General features: G+C 38.9%; 9 protein-coding genes across 11 annotated transcripts; 4 read left to right on the top strand and 5 right to left on the bottom strand.

The window, feature by feature from the left end:
• The first annotated feature begins 66 nt into the window (after positions 1–66).
• On the top strand, positions 67–1,484 carry Bin1 (histone deacetylase complex subunit SAP18). The gene is made up of 3 exons (XM_011304567.1): positions 67–179; positions 458–759; positions 934–1,484. Exons 1-3 carry the CDS (start codon positions 108–110, stop codon positions 1,022–1,024), a joined length of 465 nt encoding a protein of 154 aa, XP_011302869.1. The 5' UTR covers positions 67–107; the 3' UTR covers positions 1,025–1,484.
• Positions 1,050–4,377, bottom strand: cos (kinesin-like protein costa). The gene is made up of 2 exons (XM_011304568.1): positions 4,189–4,377; positions 1,050–3,944 (listed from the first exon to the last, which is right to left on the bottom strand). The coding sequence occupies exons 1-2, from the start codon at positions 4,196–4,198 to the stop codon at positions 1,498–1,500; spliced, it is 2,457 nt and encodes an 818-aa protein (XP_011302870.1). The 5' UTR covers positions 4,199–4,377; the 3' UTR covers positions 1,050–1,497.
• Positions 4,378–4,604: 227 nt separating this feature from the next.
• LOC105266422 (zinc metalloproteinase-disintegrin-like crotastatin) lies at positions 4,605–6,811 on the top strand. The gene is made up of 2 exons (XM_011304566.1): positions 4,605–5,155; positions 5,322–6,811. The coding sequence occupies exons 1-2, from the start codon at positions 5,035–5,037 to the stop codon at positions 6,728–6,730; spliced, it is 1,530 nt and encodes a 509-aa protein (XP_011302868.1). The 5' UTR covers positions 4,605–5,034; the 3' UTR covers positions 6,731–6,811.
• Positions 6,812–7,315: 504 nt separating this feature from the next.
• Positions 7,316–9,573, top strand: LOC105266421 (myrosinase 1). The gene is made up of 7 exons (XM_011304565.1): positions 7,316–7,454; positions 7,531–7,756; positions 7,826–8,141; positions 8,274–8,613; positions 8,722–8,854; positions 8,984–9,225; positions 9,313–9,573. Exons 1-7 carry the CDS (start codon positions 7,414–7,416, stop codon positions 9,467–9,469), a joined length of 1,455 nt encoding a protein of 484 aa, XP_011302867.1. The 5' UTR covers positions 7,316–7,413; the 3' UTR covers positions 9,470–9,573.
• A 161-nt stretch (positions 9,574–9,734) lies between these two features.
• LOC105266420 (dopamine N-acetyltransferase-like) lies at positions 9,735–11,967 on the bottom strand. 2 transcript variants are annotated; one of them, XM_011304563.1, is made up of 4 exons: positions 11,909–11,967; positions 11,114–11,291; positions 10,348–10,847; positions 9,735–10,097 (listed from the first exon to the last, which is right to left on the bottom strand). In XM_011304563.1, the coding sequence occupies exons 2-4, from the start codon at positions 11,240–11,242 to the stop codon at positions 9,935–9,937; spliced, it is 792 nt and encodes a 263-aa protein (XP_011302865.1). In that variant the 5' UTR covers positions 11,243–11,291; positions 11,909–11,967; the 3' UTR covers positions 9,735–9,934. The 2 variants fall into 2 exon arrangements, with proteins under 2 accessions (XP_011302865.1, XP_011302866.1); XM_011304564.1 differs by lacking the exon at positions 11,909–11,967 and adding an exon at positions 11,520–11,679.
• Positions 11,968–12,239: 272 nt separating this feature from the next.
• Positions 12,240–12,960, bottom strand: LOC105266419 (uncharacterized). Its single transcript, XM_011304562.1, has one exon. The coding sequence runs from the start codon at positions 12,871–12,873 to the stop codon at positions 12,301–12,303; it is 573 nt and encodes a 190-aa protein (XP_011302864.1). The 5' UTR covers positions 12,874–12,960; the 3' UTR covers positions 12,240–12,300.
• An 822-nt stretch (positions 12,961–13,782) lies between these two features.
• On the bottom strand, positions 13,783–19,766 carry LOC105266489 (uncharacterized). The gene is made up of 3 exons (XM_011304683.1): positions 19,014–19,766; positions 17,428–18,169; positions 13,783–14,598 (listed from the first exon to the last, which is right to left on the bottom strand). Exons 1-3 carry the CDS (start codon positions 19,764–19,766, stop codon positions 13,844–13,846), a joined length of 2,250 nt encoding a protein of 749 aa, XP_011302985.1. The 3' UTR covers positions 13,783–13,843.
• Positions 14,500–16,781, top strand: LOC105266418 (histidine-rich glycoprotein). Of its 2 annotated transcripts, XM_011304560.1 has the most exons (4): positions 14,500–14,859; positions 14,985–15,061; positions 15,197–15,628; positions 16,069–16,781. In XM_011304560.1, exons 3-4 carry the CDS (start codon positions 15,542–15,544, stop codon positions 16,726–16,728), a joined length of 747 nt encoding a protein of 248 aa, XP_011302862.1. In that variant the 5' UTR covers positions 14,500–14,859; positions 14,985–15,061; positions 15,197–15,541; the 3' UTR covers positions 16,729–16,781. The 2 variants fall into 2 exon arrangements, with proteins under 2 accessions (XP_011302862.1, XP_011302863.1); XM_011304561.1 differs by lacking the exon at positions 14,985–15,061.
• Positions 19,767–20,713: 947 nt separating the features above from the next.
• Positions 20,714–22,452, bottom strand: LOC105266417 (uncharacterized; the record flags this gene model as incomplete). The annotated part of the gene is given in 3 exon segments (XM_011304558.1): positions 20,714–21,018; positions 21,322–21,567; positions 21,736–22,452. Coding segments are annotated over 3 exon segments (630 nt in total). The 3' UTR covers positions 20,714–20,818.

Genomic DNA, 22,452 nt, shown 5'->3' with positions numbered 1-22,452 from the left:
AAAAAATATCGACAGTTGATGAACTGGATGGATCGACTGAAAAATCTCGATTTTTCGCCAAAAACCATCGGTCTCTTCGATCAATCGATTATCATTCACATAGTACAATGGCGTCAGCTCTAGAGTCAATGGTTGTTGATGATAAACAATTGCCTGAAAAACCAGTGGACAGAGAAAAGGTACGTAAATTCACGATATTTTCGAAATCAACTAAACAATTATTATCGGTTACTGCCAACCTCTCGCTATCATCTCTCCCTTTCCTGCACATTTGATCTACTAAAGTCATCACTTTGTAGCATAACCTCTCCTCAGAGTTTTGTTTACACTCGTCAATTGAATTTATAATAATAGACAATGCCACGTTAGAAAAAGAAATCAAATTAAAATGAATCGTGCAAACACGAGGGATTTTTGCAAATTGAATTTTCCTCGTTTACTCAATTATTGTTTACAGACATGTCCACTACTTTTACGAGTATTCTGCAACACCGGTCGCCACCACAACATAATGGATTACAGTCGTGGAAATGTTCCCTCGAATGAACTCCAAATTTACACCTGGATGGACGCAACTCTACGTGAAATAACGGGTTTAGTTAAGGAAGTTAATCCAGACGCCAGGAGCAAGGGAACGTATTTTGATTTCTCATTGGTAACTCCTGAATTGAGGAACTCTGGGTATAGGATGAGGGAAATTGGTGTCACATGCTCTGGACAAAAAGGAGCTGACGACAATAAAACACTGGCTCAAGCTAGGTACACCATTCAAATAACGACCATAAAAAATTCACCGAACAAGTTACTATTTCACGTACTAGAAAAATATCCATTTCATTCGTCAATTCACGTAGAGTTACATGCATTATTTATTCGTTAGTTATTGATAATTGATTAATTATTCAAATTTAAACGTTGATTGTTTATTCTCAGGTTCACGATTGGTGATTATCTGGACATTTCCATCACTCCCCCAAATAGAGTGCAACCAGCAATTAGACGAGGCGGTCCCCGCCAATACTGATAAACCAAAAATAAATAATCCAATCTCATGAATCACACAATTTTTTATTTGTAAACGCAATGAAAAAATTTATATACAAAAGATCACATTAAATAACTCATTGTAAACCGGAAGTAAGAAATATAAACATTTTTCAACCTAAAAAATGAGAATATTGAAAACCGAATAATTGAGCATTGACCCAGGGAATACTGATAGTTGAACACCAATTGACGTTTCGAAAATTCGTTGGGAAGTTATTGAAGATACTGAGAACACTGTATGTAAATATTTTCAGTCTGTTCTGTAAAATGGAACGAGGACCTTCTTGGCACGAAGAATCTGGATAATTCCCTCAAATTGTAAGAAAAAATAAATCACAAATTGACTTGCTACAAAAAAATCTTTCCATCGATATCACAAGAGCGAGAGCTTGCAAAAAAGCAAAAAAAAAAAATGAACGAAGGATCTCCTCATTCCATAGAACGACTCCATCACTTTTTCCTCTTATCGCAGTCGGTTTTCTGAATGATAAGTTTATTTCTCTGTCTGGTGACTTTGGTAGTGGCAGCGCATGGTCCAATTTGCTTGAGCTCCTGCTGAGAAATTCTGGGAGGACTGGTTGTTCTGGCAACAGCCGAGCCCCTAAACAGCGTCTCCAGATCCTGAACCCTCTTCCTCAAAAATTTATTCTCCCTCCTGTACTTGACAATCTCCGAGTCCTTATCATGCTTCTCATAGCTGGAGCTGCCAGTCTCATCAGCAACACTCCTGAACATCATATGCATTTTTTGCTCGTGCTGCTCTCGGAGAAATATCATTCTCCTCTCAGCCTGTACCTTCTCATGCTTCAAAGAATTGTTCAACTCTCTATTTCTGATATCCAACGACTGAATCCTCGCCTCAGCATCATTCAGCTGTATTTCAAGACTCCTTCCTGCCTCTTTCAGATCAATTACCTTGTTAAAATACTTAGTGAACAACTTAACAATCTCATCGAGACTCAGCATGGACAGCTGCCGCATCAGCACCATCTCCATGTCCTCCCTCTTGCAGTTCTTCACATCGAAGCACTTTCTCCCACAGATTTTCTCATTCTTCTGCTCGATCATCACATCAACTACTTCAATAGCCTCTCCACACTCTAGCCTCTTCCTCTCCTCGAAAGTACTCAAAGTATTTTCCTTGAGCTTCGAATCGAGATTGCACTTCTCCTCGGACAGTCTCTCCTTCGTTCTCCTCAGATTATCAATTTCAATTCTTAGAGCAGCTTTCGAGTCCACATCGTCAGCTCTTTCCAAGTCCATGGATTTCTCCTTGAGAATATGATCCAGATGAGATATTCTCACCTCTAGCATATCCTGTTTCTTATCCTCACCCCTGTACCTGGAGTTGGACCTCTCGTCCTCACTCTCCGACTGCATCTCCTTGAGTTTTGAAGCCGTCAGGTTATACTTCTCCTCGAGTTCTCGAATTTTCTTCTGATCCTCCGCAACTTCGTCCTCCAGCTGACTCTTCCTGACTTCCTCCTTCTTCAACTGTTTCTTCAGCTTCTCCATCTGCTTCTTCGATGAATTTAAAGAACTCTCCAGCTCCAGAACTTTTTTCGCCGAGTCGCCAGCAATTTGCTTCATCATTTCGATATCAATGAGCCTTTGCTCGTAGTGTATTGCCATATTCTTATACAACTCAATCTCTCGTTTGTGCGTTGTCTTCTCCTCGTCTCTGTACAGAGAATTCTCAGCGTGAGCCAATTGTGTTCTTGTGTTGTAATACTGCTCCTCAAGCTTCGACCTCTTCCTCTGGAATTTCTGCTTAGCACTGCTCCTGGCTTCTGAATTTTTAATCATATCTGCAATGAATTTCTCCTTTATTTTGATAGTCGTCTCCAGCTCACCGATCCTCTTCTGGGCTCCATCAAGGTCTGACTGGATTTTTTTCACCTGCGTCTGCTTTGCTTCGTTGTTCAGAGTGAGTGTTTTCAATGTCTTCATAGGTTCAGGCATCTCGTAACTCTTGAGGGGCTCCAGCAACAGGTCCTGAGAGTTGAAAGCCTCCTGATTATCATTCCCAAAGCCTCGACTATTGTCCAGCTCCTCCTCATAGGTTTTCCCACATGGCTTGAAAGCCCCATTAAAAGCTATCACCTCGTTACACATCTCTGAGCCTGGTAGCATCGAATTCCTTCTGGAATTGGCGTTTCTAATTGGCGTGGGTTTTATTAGTGGCACATAATCGTTGTTATTGTTCACTGGATGTCCACTCCCCGAGATTATCGTCAGCCCCATCTCCTGGACGTCATCGTCTATAGCGTCTATCAGTCTGTCCGTCTCCAGTTTGAGTTTATTCAGGCAATCGTCCAGCTTCTCCAGGAAGTCTGGATTGACGGACTCCCCATCGCTCTGATCGTCGTCCTCTGACATTTCAGTCTCTGACTCGGAACTTCCATCTGATGTATTTCGAAACTCCATTCGTGCCTCGGACTCGTCTGTCCTCTCGTCTGTCTCTGTGACCTCTTCAATTCGCTCCAGGGATCTTCGAGGATTCTCCTGGTACCCTGGAATGCTAGCTCCATCGTCACTCGTTATGCACTCCTCGTACTCCTGCTTCAGGCAGAGCCACTGTTTAATCTGGTCCTGTTCGGTGTCTGGAAGAATTTCACTTGCCACTAGCTTACTGAACAAGCCCTCGGCATTCGTGACGAGTTTTGACCACTGGGAGGCAGCGAATTCCAACCGGAATAGATCAGCACTCGAACTCCGTTCACCTGACGTTGCTGAGGTCATTGTGTCGTGGGTCTCGTCTCCAGTTTGCTCGCTGTCCTCGTCGGGGTTCAAACGAGAACGATATGACGCCTCAATATACTGCGAATACATCCGGCTCTCCAGAGGATTCAGCGATGGAATCCAGTTGTAGTGCATCATCCTGAGGCTCGAATCCACTGAAACCCAACGATTGTGACCATTTCGGCAAAATAAATCAAGATTTTATATCGAGATATCTAGATTTAGATTTTTAGAATAGGTGAAAAATTGAGGACAAGTTCCTGGTGAGTATTTCTTTTTCACAAAGCCCCTGACCTTCTCTGATTATTGAATTTTTAGTGATGATTGTCACTTCAGGGATATCCTAGAGTGAAATGTCCGTTTATGATAAATTTATTGGAGTTTTTTTTTGGGTCTTACCTGGATTCATCCGAGAGATTTACTATCGCATTGTCCTCGTATTTACCAATACATTTTATCACCAAAGAGGATAGACTAAAGGTAGAGGTTCAGTCCAGGGGGTCCAGGGGGTTCGGATACGACTCCAAGATGGCATTTCGATCAGACAACACATGATCTGCGCGGGAAACATTCGAATTGAAATCGCTTGTTGCGTAATTCTATTGAATTCTGTGCAAAGAATAAAAATGGACGTAAGGTCGAAAATTGATTCACCAGGGAAAAGTGTTTTATTTATTTAAAACCTTGAAATCCAAAATTACATGGAAATTAAAAATAATTAATATTAATTACAAGACAAAATTATCCGTTAAAGAAACTATCCTTGAATAGTTGAAAGAAAAAAATAAAGAAAACTCAAGATTTTAGATACAAAAATTTGATAAAAATTGGCTTTCGATAAACTCGAGGATTTTAAGGTCCTCGTGGCTTTCCTTGTCATCCCAGTGTATCAAACTGATATTTCTATAATTTTGCGGATAATTTTTATTGAATCCGTGTATTCTGCGTTGATTTTCCTCATTCCATCTAATTTTAAAAGTGAGAGAAACATATATTTCCATTTATGCAAGTCTGTCGTCAAGGATCATTGATACTGTGTAGGAAAATCATGGAAAAAATTATCCCGAGAGTTGAGACCGATAACGAGCTGATTACCACATAAATCATCTCCATTTTTCTCCTGCAAATCACAAACTCCAATTACTCTCTCAATTTAATCTCTCGTTATCCCCACAAAGTGCAGCATTCTCAAGACATTGCTCCTTCAATGAAAATTCTTTAAATATCTACACAACACAAATAATAATGGGAAAAGTCTTGTTTTTTTCTTCGCTTTCAACGATTTTTCTCATTATTCAGGCAGTGCCTCACGATCGAATCTCAATGAGTAATTCAAACATATTAATTAACAGCGGAGAAATAAAAGGTACGTCGATCCCTTAAAAAAAATACTTCTACTCATTGAATTTCATTGATAACGTAACAACAATTGGTTTGGTCTTGAGCTTGTTCATTTTCTGATCAAAATATTAATATCTCCGAACCCCTGAGCCTGTGAGATAGTGAAATTTTTAATTAGACATTTTCTGCAGAATGGAATAAGAGCTACGAAAACAGTCGACCTTGGACTGAGAAGCTACATCGAAATGAGAGAAAAACCGATGAAAGCCCTCAAGGTCCTTATAACTCAAATAGTAACTCCCGTTACGTTGAATTAGCACTTGTAGTTGATAACCAACAATACATCTTTCTGGGGCGAAACCTCACGAAAATCCATCATCGGTGCAGAGACCTGGCAAAGATCATCAACAGTTTATACGAACCTCTGAACATCTTCGTAGCTCTAGTGGGTGTTGAAGTCTGGGCCGAAAACGATCCAATAGACATCACCTCAAATCGTCAATCAACTCTGTTGAATTTTTTACATTATCGTAAAGATAATCTCACAAGGAAAATTCCAAATGATTACGCGCATTTACTGACTCACGTTGGATTTGATAACGGAGTGGTTGGAATGGCCCTGAAAGGTACCATCTGCACCAACGATTTTTCAGGTGGAATCACTCATGAACAATTGGATGTTAAATTAACTGCATCCTTGATTGCCCATATGATGGGCCACAATCTTGGGATGGAGCATGACTCCAGGAATTGCAGCTGTCCAGAGGAGAGATGCACTATGTCATCGGAATTTGGTATATCAGCTCCAAGGCACTGGTCCTCTTGTTCAAAAGACTCTTTGGCATTTGCATTCAATCATGGAATGGATCACTGTCTCCGTAATAAACCACTGATGATTTTTGGTGGTCCAGTATGTGGCAATGGGTTTGTGGAGTCTGGAGAGGAATGCGATTGCGGTGTAAAGGAACATTGTGACAATGCTTGTTGCAATCCTGACAATTGTACGTTGACGATTAATGCTACCTGTGCAACTGGTGAATGTTGTGATTTGTCATCGTGCAAGTGGAAAAATCGAGGCACTCCTTGCAGAACAGCTGACAATGAGTGTGATCTAGCTGAGTATTGCACAGGCAATAGTGAATATTGTCCTGATGATGAACACAAAATTAATGGAGATGTCTGCAAAGTGGGAGAGGCATTCTGCTATCAGGGAAGGTGTAGGTCCCGCACTGATCAGTGTAAAGTTCTTTGGGGCGAGGGTAGCTTCTCTGAGGATTTCTGCTATAATTTGAATAAGAAAGCCTCGAGGAGAGGCAATTGTCGATACGATTCAATGAACTCTAGTTATTATCCATGTGATGATGAGGATATTCTCTGTGGAAGGCTACAGTGCCATTCTGACGGAAATTCATTGCTCTTTGGTCTCGAATCTGCAGCTGTAATTAGTCACTCTTTTTTAATGAAAAATACGGAAATGGTAAAATGTCGAGCGGCCATTATAGATCTTGGGTTGAATGATCCGGATCCGGGGCTGGTGCCTCATGGAGCTCAATGTGGAGCTGGAAAAATGTGCCTGAATCAGAAGTGCGTGGCGGTTTAACTAGACGAGAATTGGAAAATTTACATTCAAATTTATGAACTCTGAAGATGGAAAATTTATTCATTCGCTCAAATACAAATTTCTTTTTTTCACAAACTGATGATTTTCTTTTATTATTTATATAAACAATACACCTCAAATCGTAATTTATTCCCTGTCCTGTTCTAATATTTGTAGGAATTATTGCCTCGGAAATTCAATTCTACAGTTCAAAAAATTAATTAATAATTAGAATGATAATAGTATTATATTGACATCTCTGCATCTCTGGAATGACAGATTCTCGACTTATTTTTTATATGCCGCACGAGTCTGGAGTCATCACTGACCTGTTATGACAATTATTTCTGCTTTGTTCGATCACTAATGTTTAAAATTGTTACACGAAAATTCCATCCTAGGGATAAAACTACTTTGAATCGATCACGTTCGTCACCAAAACGATACACATTCAATAAAAAAAACTGTTATCATTGAATCGCGGATTAAACATAATCTCAGACGTGTCTCTATGAAATAATTATTGATATCAATATGCAATAACTACGAATTTAAACTGCTATATATTCAGAAACGATCTTTCTGACTCTTATTTTAAATTGCCAATTGGATCTAATTTTTGGCACAAGTAATTTTCTGTGATACGTGGATAAGTTCAATTGAAGAGTAATTTGTACTTGAGGATGAAGATCTGCGTGGGATTATTGCTGTGGCTTTTGGGAAGGTGAGGAAATCAGTAAACAGATTTGAATTTCATTTGAAGAACGAATGACAAATTGATATTGAAATAATTACAACAGATCAGGAGTTGATATGATGGAAATTCCTCGTGGATTGAGTATCGGGGCATCGACTTCTGCTTATCAGGTCGAAGGAGGATGGAATGCAAGTGATAAAGGAGTGAGTGTGTGGGACGCATTTACCCACGAGGAAAGTTCATTGATAAAAGATAGAGAAAATGGAGATATTGCATGCGACTCTTATCACAAGTATCAGGAAGATGTTGCCCTGGCAAAGAATATGGGGGTAAGAATGTCATCAGATTAATTAACAATTGATTAATCCCATGACTGAAATTGTTTATTCATCTTTTAGTTGCAACACTATCGATTTTCGGTAAGTTGGACGAGAATCTTACCCAATGGATCGCCAGAAAATGTCAGCAGAGTTGGAATACGATATTACAAAAATCTCATTGACGAATTACACACCTATGGAATCGAACCTGTCGTTACTTTATATCACTGGGATCATCCCCAGAGTTTTGAAGAGGTCGGAGGATGGGCTAATGATAATATGATTGATTATTTCGTGGAGTATGCCCGAGTCGTCTTCAGGGAGCTCGGGTCGAGAGTGAAAATCTGGAGTACTGTGAACGAGCCGATAATCTACTGTCAGTTTTTCGATTTTGGTATGAGTTTTTTTATTAATTAGAGTGTCAATTAAATCTGACAATTATATATTTTATCCTCTCATCTACTAACAATTGTACATACTCGTTAAAAATCAATACTGATTGATTGACATTTTACTCTCACCACAGGTATGAATGACGATACTAGAAAATACCGTTGTGCCCATAATTTACTGAAAGCTCATGCCAAAGTTTACCACATGTACCAGAGGGAGTTCAAGGATAGACAACATGGACAAGTTGGAATTGTTCTTCTGTGTCATAATTATTATTCCCTTAATGGAATTGATGCAGAAGCTGAAGATATTGCATTCGAATTCGGTTGCGGCTGGTTAGCGAATCCGATATTCTCAAAGGATGGAGATTATCCAGCTGTGATGAAGCAGAAGGTTGCAGAAGAGAGCAAATATCAGGGATTTACAAAATCCAAATTGCCGAAACTCTCGTCCTCTTGGATCGAGTACATAAAGTACATTATTAATTTTCTTGAACCATTCAAAAAATTTACTCAGAAGTAGAAAATACTAGTCCACTGCTATTAGTCCATTGTATTTTAATATTAATTTGATAATTCTAGAGGTTCGTCTGATTACTTTGGACTCAATCATTACACGTCTTTCATGGTAGAGCAACATCCGCATCTCAATGATTCTGGCATATTGAAATCAGACAACCCAATTTGGAAAAAGGGTGTCAGTGATTGGCTGAATGTAATTATATTTTGAAACAAGTCTTTTCGTATTAGAGACAATCAATATTCATCATTCAACTTGATAAAATAATTAGAAAGAGATGAATGGATTATGGGGAAGAATTCTTACAATTTCATTTGCTTTCAGATCATTCCTGAGGGTTTTGGAGAGGTTCTTAGGATCATCAAAGAGAAGTACAACAATCCACCAGTATATGTCCTAGAAAATGGTCTTTCGACTACAGCAGGCATTGAAGATCTCGACAGAATAAAGTTCTTGCACGATTACATGAAGCAAATGATTATGGCTATAACACATGATGGTTGTAATGTCCAAAAGTACACAGTTTGGAGTCTTCTGGACACTTTTGAATGGAAAGAAGCCTACCGGTGGGTTAAAAACAAAAATAATTACTTGAGCTACTTGAGTACCTCCATGAGTGTCTTTTGATTACATTTTTAATATTAATTCTTTAGCAACCGTTTCGGCCTGGTACATGTGGATTTTACGAATAACCGCCGAATGAGGACGCCTAAACTGTCATCAAAATGGCTTCATGAAGTCATTACTCAAAGGCAATTGATAAAACCAGACGAATTTATGAAACAATTCCGCGCTGCCTCCTACGTATAAATTTACTTTACATAAATAGTTAAGCCGAAATACCGACGGTAGTGGCCGTGCGGTTAGAGTGCTGGACTAGCATGCCAAGGATCCGGGTTCGATCCCGGGCACCGGCGGTCAAAAATATATAGCGCTCTGATCTCACGGTTTCACTGCCGAGCGGTAGTCCTGTCAAAAGGACGACTGTGCCAGGGCAGGGTTTTTCCCTCAGATGAGGTTTTCCCTCCCTTTCAGCAAATGCGGTACAGGGGGTTGGGGGGTGGGAAGGGAACAAATCGTAAAAACCCGAAAAGGGTATACGAGTGAAAGAAATTTTAGTTAAGCCGAAATAATTGAGAAATAAAAACGTAGTGATTATTGATGATGTGATGTTAAATATTTAATAAAATGGAAAAGCACTTGCTTCTTAGTGAAGTTGTTCATTCGTCGTGTTAAACTTTGACGATTGCTGAATCTTATGAAAAAAATATTTGTCTACGATTGTTTGGGCTTCGAGGGAAAGCCGAGGTAGATGTCCACTGAATCGTGGGGTTTCTTGATGTTTTTGAAGACAAATTCATCGCATTCTACGTAACTCGAGAACGGAATCGACATCACGTACTCCAGTCCAATTTTCTGAGCTGTTTTTGCTGTGAATCTGATACAGAATAATATTTCAGTATTTACAAAGCCGATTAAGCATCAATAAAGAAAGCAAATGGCGAGTAAAAATGAAAAAACCGTGCGTTAAACCAGAGAAAAATTATTATAAATATGAATATTAATAATTCCCCTCAGAATTTCCATAGGAAACTCCTAGAACTCTCCTCTCCCCAATATTAAAATATTCGTGATCGATTTCATTGTTTCCTGGGCTAGTTAATTACTTTAATAAATGACTTGCATACTTGCTGGTGCAATCCATTCTGAAGACACGAGATCCAAGATCCCTCGCTAGCATCCAGCTGTCACTAACGAGTTTGGTACCAATTCCTTTGCCCCGATATTGCGGATCAACAGTCATATGGGCACATTCGAAGACCTTATTAGTATGATGAGTCTTCCAGGGATCGGGTGCCTCAGCAATTTTGGCACAAAATCGCAAGAGTCTCGCCACATCCTTATTGTCAGCGCAATTGGCTGCTTCACGGAGTTCATCTGGATACCAGGGGGATGTCCCCCCATTGATGACAGCACCCATGATGCAACCCTTCTCATTCAGAGTAATAATGGTCATACCTTCCTTTATCTGTTTTTGCATCATGTCCACTAGAATAGGTGATGGCTCCTGGCTGGCCAGACCAATATTAACCAGTGCTGGCTCCGTCGTGAAGTAGTGCTCGCACATGAAGTCCAGGACGTATGGGTAATCCGAGGGAACAGCAATTCGAGTCACATATTCGGGTGTCTGATATCCATGTATAAAAAAATATATATATTTAAAAAAGAACTGTCTATACACGTCATCACCAACTTAGAATTTAATTTGGAACTTTTCCTTCGGTAAATTCTGTTACAGCTGAATATTTCATGGAGAAAAATCTATACTTGAATCAAGTATGCTTTAGGATTTATACTTCAAATTCTAGGGAAGAATAAAGTATTCTTAATGTAAATGTATACTTTATTAAAGTGTTTGTTTATCAGTGCATATTCGTTGAGTGAAGTACTCACCTCGCATTTCATCTCGCTACTTCGCCGAAACTGAATATCTCTGAATTTCAAATTCAATTGAATTGCTCTAGGGGACAAACCATTTTTTCTTATTGCATTGCGCGTTAAATTTTTTATTATTCCCAGCATTATATCTGCAGCCACTAGTTTACTCGGCACTTCCAAAGCAGCGTGAAGCCTGATGGCAATGACATTCATTTTGCTATCAATTATCAATTGTTTCATCAACATATATCAAAATCAAATATAGAACAATCAATAAATAAAAAAATAATGATAACTGAAGTACTTCAAAAAAATTAAAGTGTAGGGGGAAATATATGTATCAAATCGGGCATAATTCATACAAAATATGGAATATTTATAGATTTTATATTTCGTAAAAGCGTAAAATCATTTAATTCACCGAAGTCTGTTTATCTTGTTGTTCCCGAAACATCGAAAAATCCTATTAATATATAATCACTGAACTGAAGGCCTTCGGGCGATGGATTGTTGTGAGGAATTTACTGTGTAATATTCCGGCAATAAACTCCATTGAAATAAAAATCATGTAAATCATGTAAAAATCATTGAAAGAAAAATGAGATACAGGAGCTATAGGCGGAGGAAATACACCAGAAAAAAATTTACCAGTCCCATAAGGGTTCAATCAGGCCCAATCGACCCAATTATCGATAAAAAAAACACTCGATAAAAACTCTTGTCCCCCACTTTACGAGTGTACAGAATTTTTTGAAAAAATCTGAGGGAAATTTCTTTGAGTGTACGCGAAAATTAGTCAAATGTACTCACAACAGAAGTTGACGAATCTACTACTCCAAGTTCTTCGGTCACCTCTACGTCACAAATAACAGCAATAATACCGGAACAAATAATCTCTATTTCAAAGGTGGGGATGACAACCTCGACTGGAAGATTCACGTGGAGTGGGAGTATTTAAGTTTCTTTCGTAAGACCCACTTCATTTGAAACAGCAATTAAAAACATTCAAAATATCCAAAAATATCGAGAAATCGATGATTAATTGATGATTGATGATGATTAATTCGATTTATTATATTATCTTTCAGAGTTGGTTCATACTTCATGAAAGGAAGGAAAATAAATGACCATGAAATTATAATTTATTTGTTACACCAATTTTATCTGTAAATTTTTTATTCCAAAATCCAAAGAATAATTGTTTAAACTTCATAAGTCGGTTTTGTTTCCTGTTCATCCCGATCGATCTCATCGGTGGTTCCTCTCTTCTCAAAGACATCTTGGTGAATATAATTTCGCACAGTCTTCAAGTTCTTCCGCTTGGAACGCTCAACACCCTGTGGTTTCCTCGGCGATTTCTCCTTAACAACTTTAAAATCCTTCTGGATCTTGCCATTACTCCTGTCCTGGGGACTCTTCTTATTCTTCACAGCAACGACATGAACATCTCCATCAGAGTTCTCCATTTTTGCATCAGTAATCACAAGCTCCATGTGATCAACACCTGGAGATTTGACACCCGTGTAATGAGCTGGTAGCATTTCAGCTTCTGGCTCGATGGTGGGTCTCTTGATAGCATCAGGGATTTCCTCAGCTTCATCTTCTCTCGGGATCTCCTTCAACTGCTTCAGCAGCTTCGAAATGGGAAAATCGAAGAAGTCGACTGTCTCATCATCCTCGAGGCTTTGGTTCCACTCATCTTGGAGTGTCACACCTAGTCCCATCGATATTAATAAACACAGAACTGACGGATTGTTTAATCGCTGGAGCCACATCTCAGGGCTTGTTTTGGAGATTCTATTGCCAAATTATGGAGAACTTGGTCTTTTATGGAGACTGGACACCTCGAACTGTGATCAATCAACCGGATAGCATGACAATTGCATACTCATTTATCTCAAACACGCATGCCCTCTTTTAAACATTATTGTTTTGTAATGCTGCGGTTGATTTTGTAGGTGTTCTGGTAAAAAAATATTGCACAATCGGATCGCGAGAATTTCTGGCGTTTTCACTGAATTCACTGAATTTTTTTCTCATCATTTTAACCATCGGGGATCAATCATCGAATAATATATCAACAATATAATAATTTGATTCAACAAATGACAAATTATTTTTGTAAGAATAAATACTTCTCCTACGCTTGTGTGTAAGAATTAAAATTGGGAAATGATGCGGTAATTGTTTTTGTTTATTAAATGTTTTTTTTTTGTGAAAATGGAATGTGTTAGCTGATGTGGAACTAGTAATTGTTGGAAATTATACAATCTGCTGTTTTTCAAACCGATATACACGAGAGTTTCACTCTTCAGAGCATCGACCTCAACAGAAATCATTACATTCGATTTGTAACGGTGTCCCTTGGATAAATCAGATTAATTTCATCGATCTCAATCGATTGCAGAGGAAAATCCGTTGATTGAAAAAACCTTATCTCTCCCAGAATTTAGTTTTTCCTCCACGCAGTAATGATTTCCTCAATAATATCAATAATATAATATTTCACATTAATATTCAGAATCAACACCATTAATTGATTAACATTACTCCCCTTCTCGAACAAACAATATCATCCAAACCAAAATGTATAATTTGCCGAAAGGAATCCTAAAAATCCTCGCCAGGAAATACAAATAAAAATCAATCAGACAAAATTCTCTTAGTAATGAGATTTATTAAAATTTAATCGACAAAAGTCACAATTTAACAATAGAAATTCCAGGGAAAGATAAATAGAACGAATTAGTGATGACCATGCTCGTATCCATGCTTTTTGCCACCATGATGATGTCCCTTCTTGCCATGATGCTCATGATGATGATGATGTTTGTCATAGCCATGTTTGCCATGATGTCCATGATGATCCTCATCATGATGCCCCTTATCATGATGTCCCTTCTTCCCCTTGTGATGATGCTCGTGCCCCTCATGATGCTTTCCCCCTTTTTTGTGATGCTCAGCCTTGTGTCCATGATGCTCATGATGATCCCCATGCTTCTCATGATGTCCACCCTTGTGATGATCATCGTAGAACTTGTGCTCCTTATGGTACTCGTCCTTGTGCGCTTTCTTGTGATATCCATGGGTTTTCTCACCCTTTTTGTGGCCCTTGTGTGCCTCGTGCTTGTGGCCCTTGTGGCCGTGTCCCTTTTTGTGATGATGTCCGTGCTCGTCGTGCTCGTCGTGATGATGCTTCTTGTGGTGGCCGTGCTCCTCGTGATGACCACCGTGATGATCCTCGTCGTAGTGACCCTTGTCACCGTGATTATGATGATGATGCTTGTGATAATCCTTCTCCTCCTTTGATCCACCCTCACCGTGATGATCCTCGTGGTGATCCTCACCACCGCCGTGCTCTTCGTGATGACCAGTTGCTGCTGATTCGAGATCTCTGATATCTAGGTAGTAATGGGCCATCGATACCTCAATTATTATCAGCATCACTGATAATGCCAGGTAAACCTGGCATAATCGACGCGCCATTTGTCCACTCATCGCTCGTCATGTAATCGCTCAGAATACTGAACGATTTTATCGTTGGCTAATGCTTTTATAGTTGAACACCATTCGTTTAGCAACTGGCGTAATCGATGTCGTTTCGTGTCGATGAGCTGGCAGACTCAGTGTTTCGTAAACTAGACAGATTATTCATTTTGTCTCACATATGGAACAATTACTCCTCGGAAAAACCATCGACACTTTCTCCACTCATTTATTAATCTCCATTGCATTTTAATGTTTCACTCATTCTGAAAAACGTAAATACATTATGGTTTTCCTTCTTTTTTTGGAAGTTTGTGTTAAATATTGGGCAACAATTCTTTTGTGTTTTCATTCCACATGGAATTTTCAAGATTTTTCAATTATTTTTATCACCTTTCAGTGGATTTCCTGGAATTGTTATTTAAGCAATTGCAACAAGTCGTGAATGACAATCGTCTTTGCCAATTCAATCTCCCGGTGAGGTTTTTAATAAAAAAACATACCATCTAATCTCCCAGAAAAACGTGCTTTCAACACAATGAAAAATCAATACGCATGATTGAATCCAATAATGCAACGTAACCTTGAGGTGTTTTTATCTGTTTTGTGTAGATCTACTCCAATGAAGAGCAAGAAATCATCCTCTGGGTGTGGCTGCTGATGTGGTGCGAATCAGGACTCTTCAGGACTCGTCAGGACTCTTCAGGACTCTCTGTCCTACATTTAACCAGAGAATTGGAACTCCAGGGATAGATAGCACCAGAATTAGCTGTTTGTTGCATAATATTTTCTCTGAAACTCATTGAAACCTGGACTGAAGCGGGTTAAGGAGATTGAATTTCCCAATAGTCAAGTGTAAGTGGTCCATGCGTTCATGAGGTTTAATATAAAACAGAAGTCCATCGAGGTATTTAGTCATATCTCTCGGAGTACTTAGTGCTAGCTGAGTGAAATTCCATGAGGATGAGGTCGAAAATCCTGTGGCTCATCGCCATTGTCTACCTGACATGCCAAGTCTCTGCATTCACACGTCCAAGCTACGAGGTATCACTCCACTAAAAATTTACTCCTCTATTTTTTTAATTGAACATCTCAATTTTGCTATTACACAAATTTTATAAATTCATTAATTCAAGGAATTATCGAAGCAATTGAGTTATTGATACCATTAAATAAATATATCGAGCCAATAAAACATTCATTTTTTATTCATTCACAATTACTCATTTCTCAAAGTAATAATTGCAAATAAAATAAAAATCAAGAATCAGTAATAATAATTATTATTATGAATTATTGCTTTATAATAAATTTATCCTGAATTCCTCATCCGTAATTATTTCCTTGTCAGAAAGAAAAAAATGTGACAAACGAAAAATTAATGAGAAACGAATGAGAAAAGACATTACTCATAATTACATTAATAGAATTTCTCTTTGGTTACAATAAAGAATTGATAACGGTTGGTGATAACGGTTTTTCAGGTATCGGAGTATGAGGACCTGGTGCCAGCAGCATCAGAGAAGAAATACGAGAAAGGTGGGAGTGAAGAGGAGCACGAGGATCACTACGGGGAGAGTGGAGAAAAGGGTGATAAAGGCTACAAGAGTCATCACGAGCACGAAGAAGGTAAGAAGGGACATCATGACAAGGAGAAGCATCATGGCCACTACGAGGAGGATGAGGGTGGTAAAAAGGGCCACCACCACGAGGAGGGCTACAACGAGCATCACCACAAGGGTGAGAAGGGCGAGAAAGGACACAAATTTCATGAGAAGGAGGAATGGAAAAAGGGACACAATACCAAGGGCAAGCACAATATTCACAAGCTGAATGAGTTCAAGAAGGACAAGCACTTCTGGGATGAGGATCACGATTCGGCTGATGAGCATAAGTACGGGGGTGATCATCATGAGCACAAGTATGAGAAGGGCGGACACTTCAAGAAGGGACATGGGGAGAAGGGAGGCCACGAGCATCGCCATGGCAAGAAGGGACATCACAAGAAGGGACACCATCACAAGGACCACGAGGGACACAAGGGAGAGAAGGGTCATCAGGATCATCATCATCATCACTCCAAGTACGGGAAGAAGGGCGGCCACAAAGATGGAAAACACTGGAGTTTCAAAAAGGGCCATTAGTTTAATTCCAATTAATTTCCACTCATCGATCTCGTCAGTTGTCATTATCAGAAATTCGCAATTGATGTTTTACATTTTGTGGAATAAAAAGTTAATGGAATTATTAACCTATTTTTATTTATCCAACTCTCTTCAAGTTTTTGTGATTTATAATGAGAAAATTTGTTTGTAATTAATATAATAACGATATCATGATCATGATCATAATTTTGGATAATCCCAAGATCTGTTGAAATTTTGAATTGTCCAGCAAAAGCCTAGGTGCCTAATTAATTGTGAGTGATCACCCTTCGTTTCATCACTCTCTCGCTAAAACCAGACAAGATATGTTTTTTTCAGACTATCGTAACAACTCCGCAACGATAATGAAGAAAGCTAATTCATTTCAATCTCCAACCACACAATTTTTCTCTCCCCCTTGGTTCCGCATTGGCTTTTTGCGATAAGTCCAACCGCTGCTGTCATCATGAAATATCCGTGTATAAATAGTGGAGCACCAGGAACACAGTCTCATTATCAGCTTCCATGAAGCGAGTGGAGATTTTATTGAGAGAATTAAAAAAAAATACAGGTGAAAAGAATGATTTACGTAAAAGGGCCGCGTCAGAGGACGTTGATGGTGTTACTGAGCTTCCTGGTGGTGATAGCAGAGAGTGAGGTGTCTTGTGGAGAAATTTGGGACTTGGTAGCTGCTGGTACTCATCACCATAAGGGCCACTCCCACGAGAAGGGTGGTAGTTCCGAGGAGCATCATCATCATCATCATCACAGCTCGGAGGAGGAGGACAAGGGGTACAAGGGTCATCACGAGCATGAGGAGGGAAAAAAGGGGCACCACGATCACGATGATCATCATGGAGATTATCATGAGGACGAGGGACACAAGAAGCATCATCATCATGAGGAAGGATATCACGAGCATCATCACAAGGGTGACTCCGGGGAAAAGGGACACAAGTTTCATGAGAAAGGGCACTTTGGCAAGGGACACAGCACTCATGGACATCACGAAGTGAAGAAACTCGATGAGTTTAAGAAAGATAAGGAGTTTCATGATGAGCATCATGAGCATGGAAGTCATGAGCATCATGATGGCGATCATCATGAGCATCATCACGAGGAGGGTGGACACCACAAGAAGGGACACAAACATCATGGAGGGCATGAGCATCATCATGGCAAGAAGGGCGAGCACAAGAAGGGACATCACCACAAGGGCCATGAGGGGCACAAGGGCGAGAAGGCCCATGAAGATCATCATCATCATCATCATAAGCATGGCAAGAAGGGCGGCCACCAGGATCACAAAAAATGGTCCCATAAGAAGGGCTAAATTAAATCCTCTGCTGATACCACCAGCTGATTTTATCGTTTTTTTTTTCTTTAGTTGTGAAACCGTAAAACCAAACAAGTCTCTTTCCTCTTCTCTACTCGAATATCTCTGAATCCAAGGGAGATAGCAAAATTTTTGTTATTACCCATTCTCTAGCTCGCGATTAGATCTGCAAAAATGATTTTGACGAAAATTGTTGTATCGCCCGTCAATTCCGAGATATTCGATGACAATTCGGAGCTTTTATGTTTCTATGCTTTTTCTGTTTTTAAATTGTTAAATTTTTGCTGCTCGGATGAAAAATTATGGTCTCCCGTTGATTGGTTGGGGAAATTTTAATTGCAATAACGGTTCTTTTGTATAGTGAATAGAATTTGTGAAACTAGGGAGAATAAAACGATTCGTTGAACATCTGTGACGACGTTGTTATGAAAGAGTAGTGAATAGAGAAAATAGTATAAATTTATTTATTTACAATATGAAAGGATTCTAAAAAATCTAGCAATATTGCATTGGCAGATAAAAAATGATCGTACGAAAAACAATAACAGAAAAATATATCGCATTCGGTAAACAATCCTATTGAATTCCCATTGGATTTCTATTGAACTTTCAATCAGTGTTTATTCAATTTTTCTATACAACTCATCCTATTGATATATTTCCTCCAGAAATATTTTTTGAACCAAAAAATCACTCAGAAGAAAAACTCTGAAAATTTACGCCGAGGGAATTTCATCTAAAAATAAAACAACTGCAGCATAAAAAGTTGTATAAAAAAAGAATTCTTCCCAAACGATTTCGATAGATAAAATACATAAAATACATAAAATAAAAAATTAGGATGATGCGAGAACGAGTACAAAGTTCAATATAAATCCACTAGAATGACGTATAAAATTCTAGTCTCTTCTAAACAAGTCAAGTGAGAATACTCCAAAAATATGAATCATTTGTGTCCCTTGGAGTACCCATGCTTCTTGCCATCATGATGATGTCCCTTCTTGCCATAATGCTCATGATGATGATGATGCTTGTGATGGCCATGTTTGCCATGATGTGCCTTATGATCCTCATCATGATGTCCCTTGCTCTCATGACCCTTCTTGCCATGATGATGCTGATCAAATGCGTGATCCTCCTTGTGGCCCTTTTTGTGTCCTCCTTCCTTCTTCTCATGATGGGCCTTGAAGTCGCCATGCTTGCTGTGATGTCCACCCTTGTGAAAATCATCATAGAACTTGTGCTCCTTGTGGTACTCGTCCTTGTGAAATTTGTTGTGATAACCCTTGGTCTTGTGGCCCTTCTTGTGGCCCTTCTTCTCACCGAATTTGCCACCCTTGTGGCCCTTCTCGCTCTCGTGGTGCTTTCCATGCTTCTCGTGCTCGTCGTGATGTTTCTTCTTGTGTCCACCGTGCTCCTCGTGATGGCCCTCGTGGTGCTCCTTGGCGTGATCCTCGTGCTCCTTCTTGTCGTGCTCATGATGCTTATGATAGCCCTTATCACCCTTCTCACCGTGCTCCTCGTGATGATCCGTGTGATGCTCCTCTCCACCCTTTTCCTCCTGCTGATGGACTTTGTGCTCTGATCCTGCTGGCACCAGGTCTCTCATCAAATGTTTTTCCTCAAATCGACGCGCAAGGCATAGCTCCAGGGAAATACCGATGATGAGGAGCAGGGCAAGTGCTCGCTGAATGCCCGTCATCCTGGAAAACCCAGTGCCAACTAATTTACCATCGCTTGTGCTGCCAACTTAAATATTTCGGGGATTTCCGGATCTCCGATAATGATTACTCCTTCAGAACTTTCATTACTGCGGTTGAGTGGCTTTTTTTGTTTTTTTTTTTTCGATTTCATGGAGAATTGTTACGGGTGATTCAGGAGATCAAGGCGACTTTCTAGTTTTGTTTTCTTGGATCACCATTTGTCTACCTTCTGCCTCATTTCGTCATTCCCATCGGTTCCATTACGTCGACGATGTCTTGTTCAATTTATATTATTATCTGATTTATTATTTATTATTAATTTCTTTCGTTAGAAGTTTCTGCAGGTGTCAAGTGAACGATTTTTGTTGTATCAGTGGATAAACTCGAATTTGAGTGCATAATTCTGTTTTCATTAATTTGTTAATTCGTTGTTAATAGGACGTTTCATTTTCACAGTGACATGTGGAAAGTCAGAGGTATTAATTGAGGGAATAATTTCTAATGCACATTTTGAGATTTTTTTTCAAAATGGAGGGATTTTAATGCAATTTAACACCGAGTTAAAAATATTAATTGAAATTAATTCAATTAATTCAATTAAGTGAATTATCGTGAATCGTAATTTCAAAAAAAAAAGAAAGTTTAAATAAAATGTGACGCTAACAATTGGAGAATTATTCCTTAAGGCCCGGATGGACTGTCTGGAAAAGATAATTTACTCCAAAATTGGGACTTCTAATTACTCCGTCAATTAATCGTTTTTTCCGATAATTGTTAGCTAGCGGCCTAGTTGTTGACAACCGCTAAAACAATTAATTGGCGGAGTAATTAGGAATCCCAATTTTGGAGTAAATTATCTTTCCAAGATACTCCATCCGGCCCTTAAATTATTATTTAATATTCGCTTTTTCTTTGGAAGGGTTTTTCATTTTCAGAAAAGAACTCATTGATTAAATAAATATTTAGTTGCACATATTCTTACATTTTAGGAATTCCATAGGTGATTATTAACTTATGTAAAGCTTAAGTGAGATGGATTTTCTCGTCAGAATCAGTAATAGTATTCATCACTGCCCGATTTATCCCCATCATTTGAACTGTACGAGCTGGACTCTGAATATGCGCCTTCCCCGCTGTCTCCAGAGGAATATTCATAATTATCACCATCTCCGCCGGAGCTGTAAGTCTCACCACCTCCTAGATATTCGCCACTTCCGTTGGTATCTGCATAAAACGTCTCAACACTAGTACCTGTCATCAAATTGCGATTTCACATTTAATTACAAGATAAATAGACAAATTAAGCATTCAGTGATTAGTTAATTAATAAACAACCGATGGAAACTCACCGAAAATTAGAAAACGTAGATAACGCATAGGAATCGGTGACAATAATTAATAGTAGTAATAGAATAATCGGTACTAATAAAGATAAAATCCAATGCCAAATGGATTTTAAGAAAATTGAATTCATAGCGATCAATAATGAAGGGAAGATAATTTTATGATAATAATTAAGTGGTTTATGAATTTTAATATAATATTAATGATCACCTGCTTCATCTGCATCTTCACTCTTGCTCTCGCGAGCGCGAGAGTGTTTTCCTGAATTTTGATTCCCTTTTCCATGACCGAATTCCAAATTCTCTTCAAATCCGTACTTGTCCCCGATTTGTTTGTGGAATGTATCTAGCTCTTTGTACCCATTCTGGCCATGGCTGTATGTACCTGACTCAAATCCCTTTTCACCATCTGCATTTGTCCCAAATTGTTTGTAATATCCGGACTCTTTGCTCTCACCTGATGCAACAATTGTTCCGAATAATCATAAAAATTAAATAATTGTCAACTGCAGGCGAATAATATTCTCGTAATATTCTCGTAATATTCTCGTAATATTCTATAATACTCTGTACTCTTGACGAGGTTTTCTGATAGTTTTGTTAAAGCACTAGACTGTGGTCTCACCAGCTGAATTTTTCGGCTGTTTTCCAGTTTTTACTGGGGAGCTACCAGCACCTGATGGCTCTAATAGTCCTGATTGCTCTAGAGCTGTCACTTCATATCCAAAATTATCTCTCCGCTGATAATTACTGGTTGGCAGTCCACTGACACTCGCAATGAGAATAATTAAAACATTGAATGGAGACATGTTTTATCGCGTTCTTATCATCTACTGGACATCAGCAGCTTTGTATCTCCTCTTATATCTATTTTCATTCATCAAATGAAAACGTAATCGATTCGGGAAAAGAATCCAAAGGTTTGACGAATTAATCTGTTGCAATATGACATGACAAGTGTTCGTTAAGGTGATGAAATACCGATTGCAATTGAAATAGTCATACGAAATAATCGTTCCAGTTCAATCGCAGCCTCGACACGAAACCTCTCAACGTGAAGGAGTAATCTGCAAATTTTTGAAATTGTTGGAAATGTTTTGTTGGTGTTGTTTTGTTAAAACCACAAAGATCGTTGTGACGAGAAAGGAAGGAATTATACCGTAGCCGTGACGCATGAGTTGGCACTAACTTTTTTGGGGAAACTAGGAAGAGATTTTCATTATGCTGTCGGGTAATCATCAGGCATTGTATCACATTTGTTATTAATTTTATTGGGTCATAATTAACATTTTATATTTTTTAACCCACAATTTCGCGAAACACGCAGAAAGTCATTAAAAAT

This window comes from Fopius arisanus, unplaced genomic scaffold (assembly GCF_000806365.1).
Source record: "Fopius arisanus strain USDA-PBARC FA_bdor unplaced genomic scaffold, ASM80636v1 scaffold00038, whole genome shotgun sequence".
Classification (NCBI taxonomy): domain Eukaryota; kingdom Metazoa; phylum Arthropoda; class Insecta; order Hymenoptera; family Braconidae; genus Fopius; species Fopius arisanus.
Note: the sequence above shows the minus strand (reverse complement) of the source record. Positions and strands in the feature narration are given on the sequence as shown.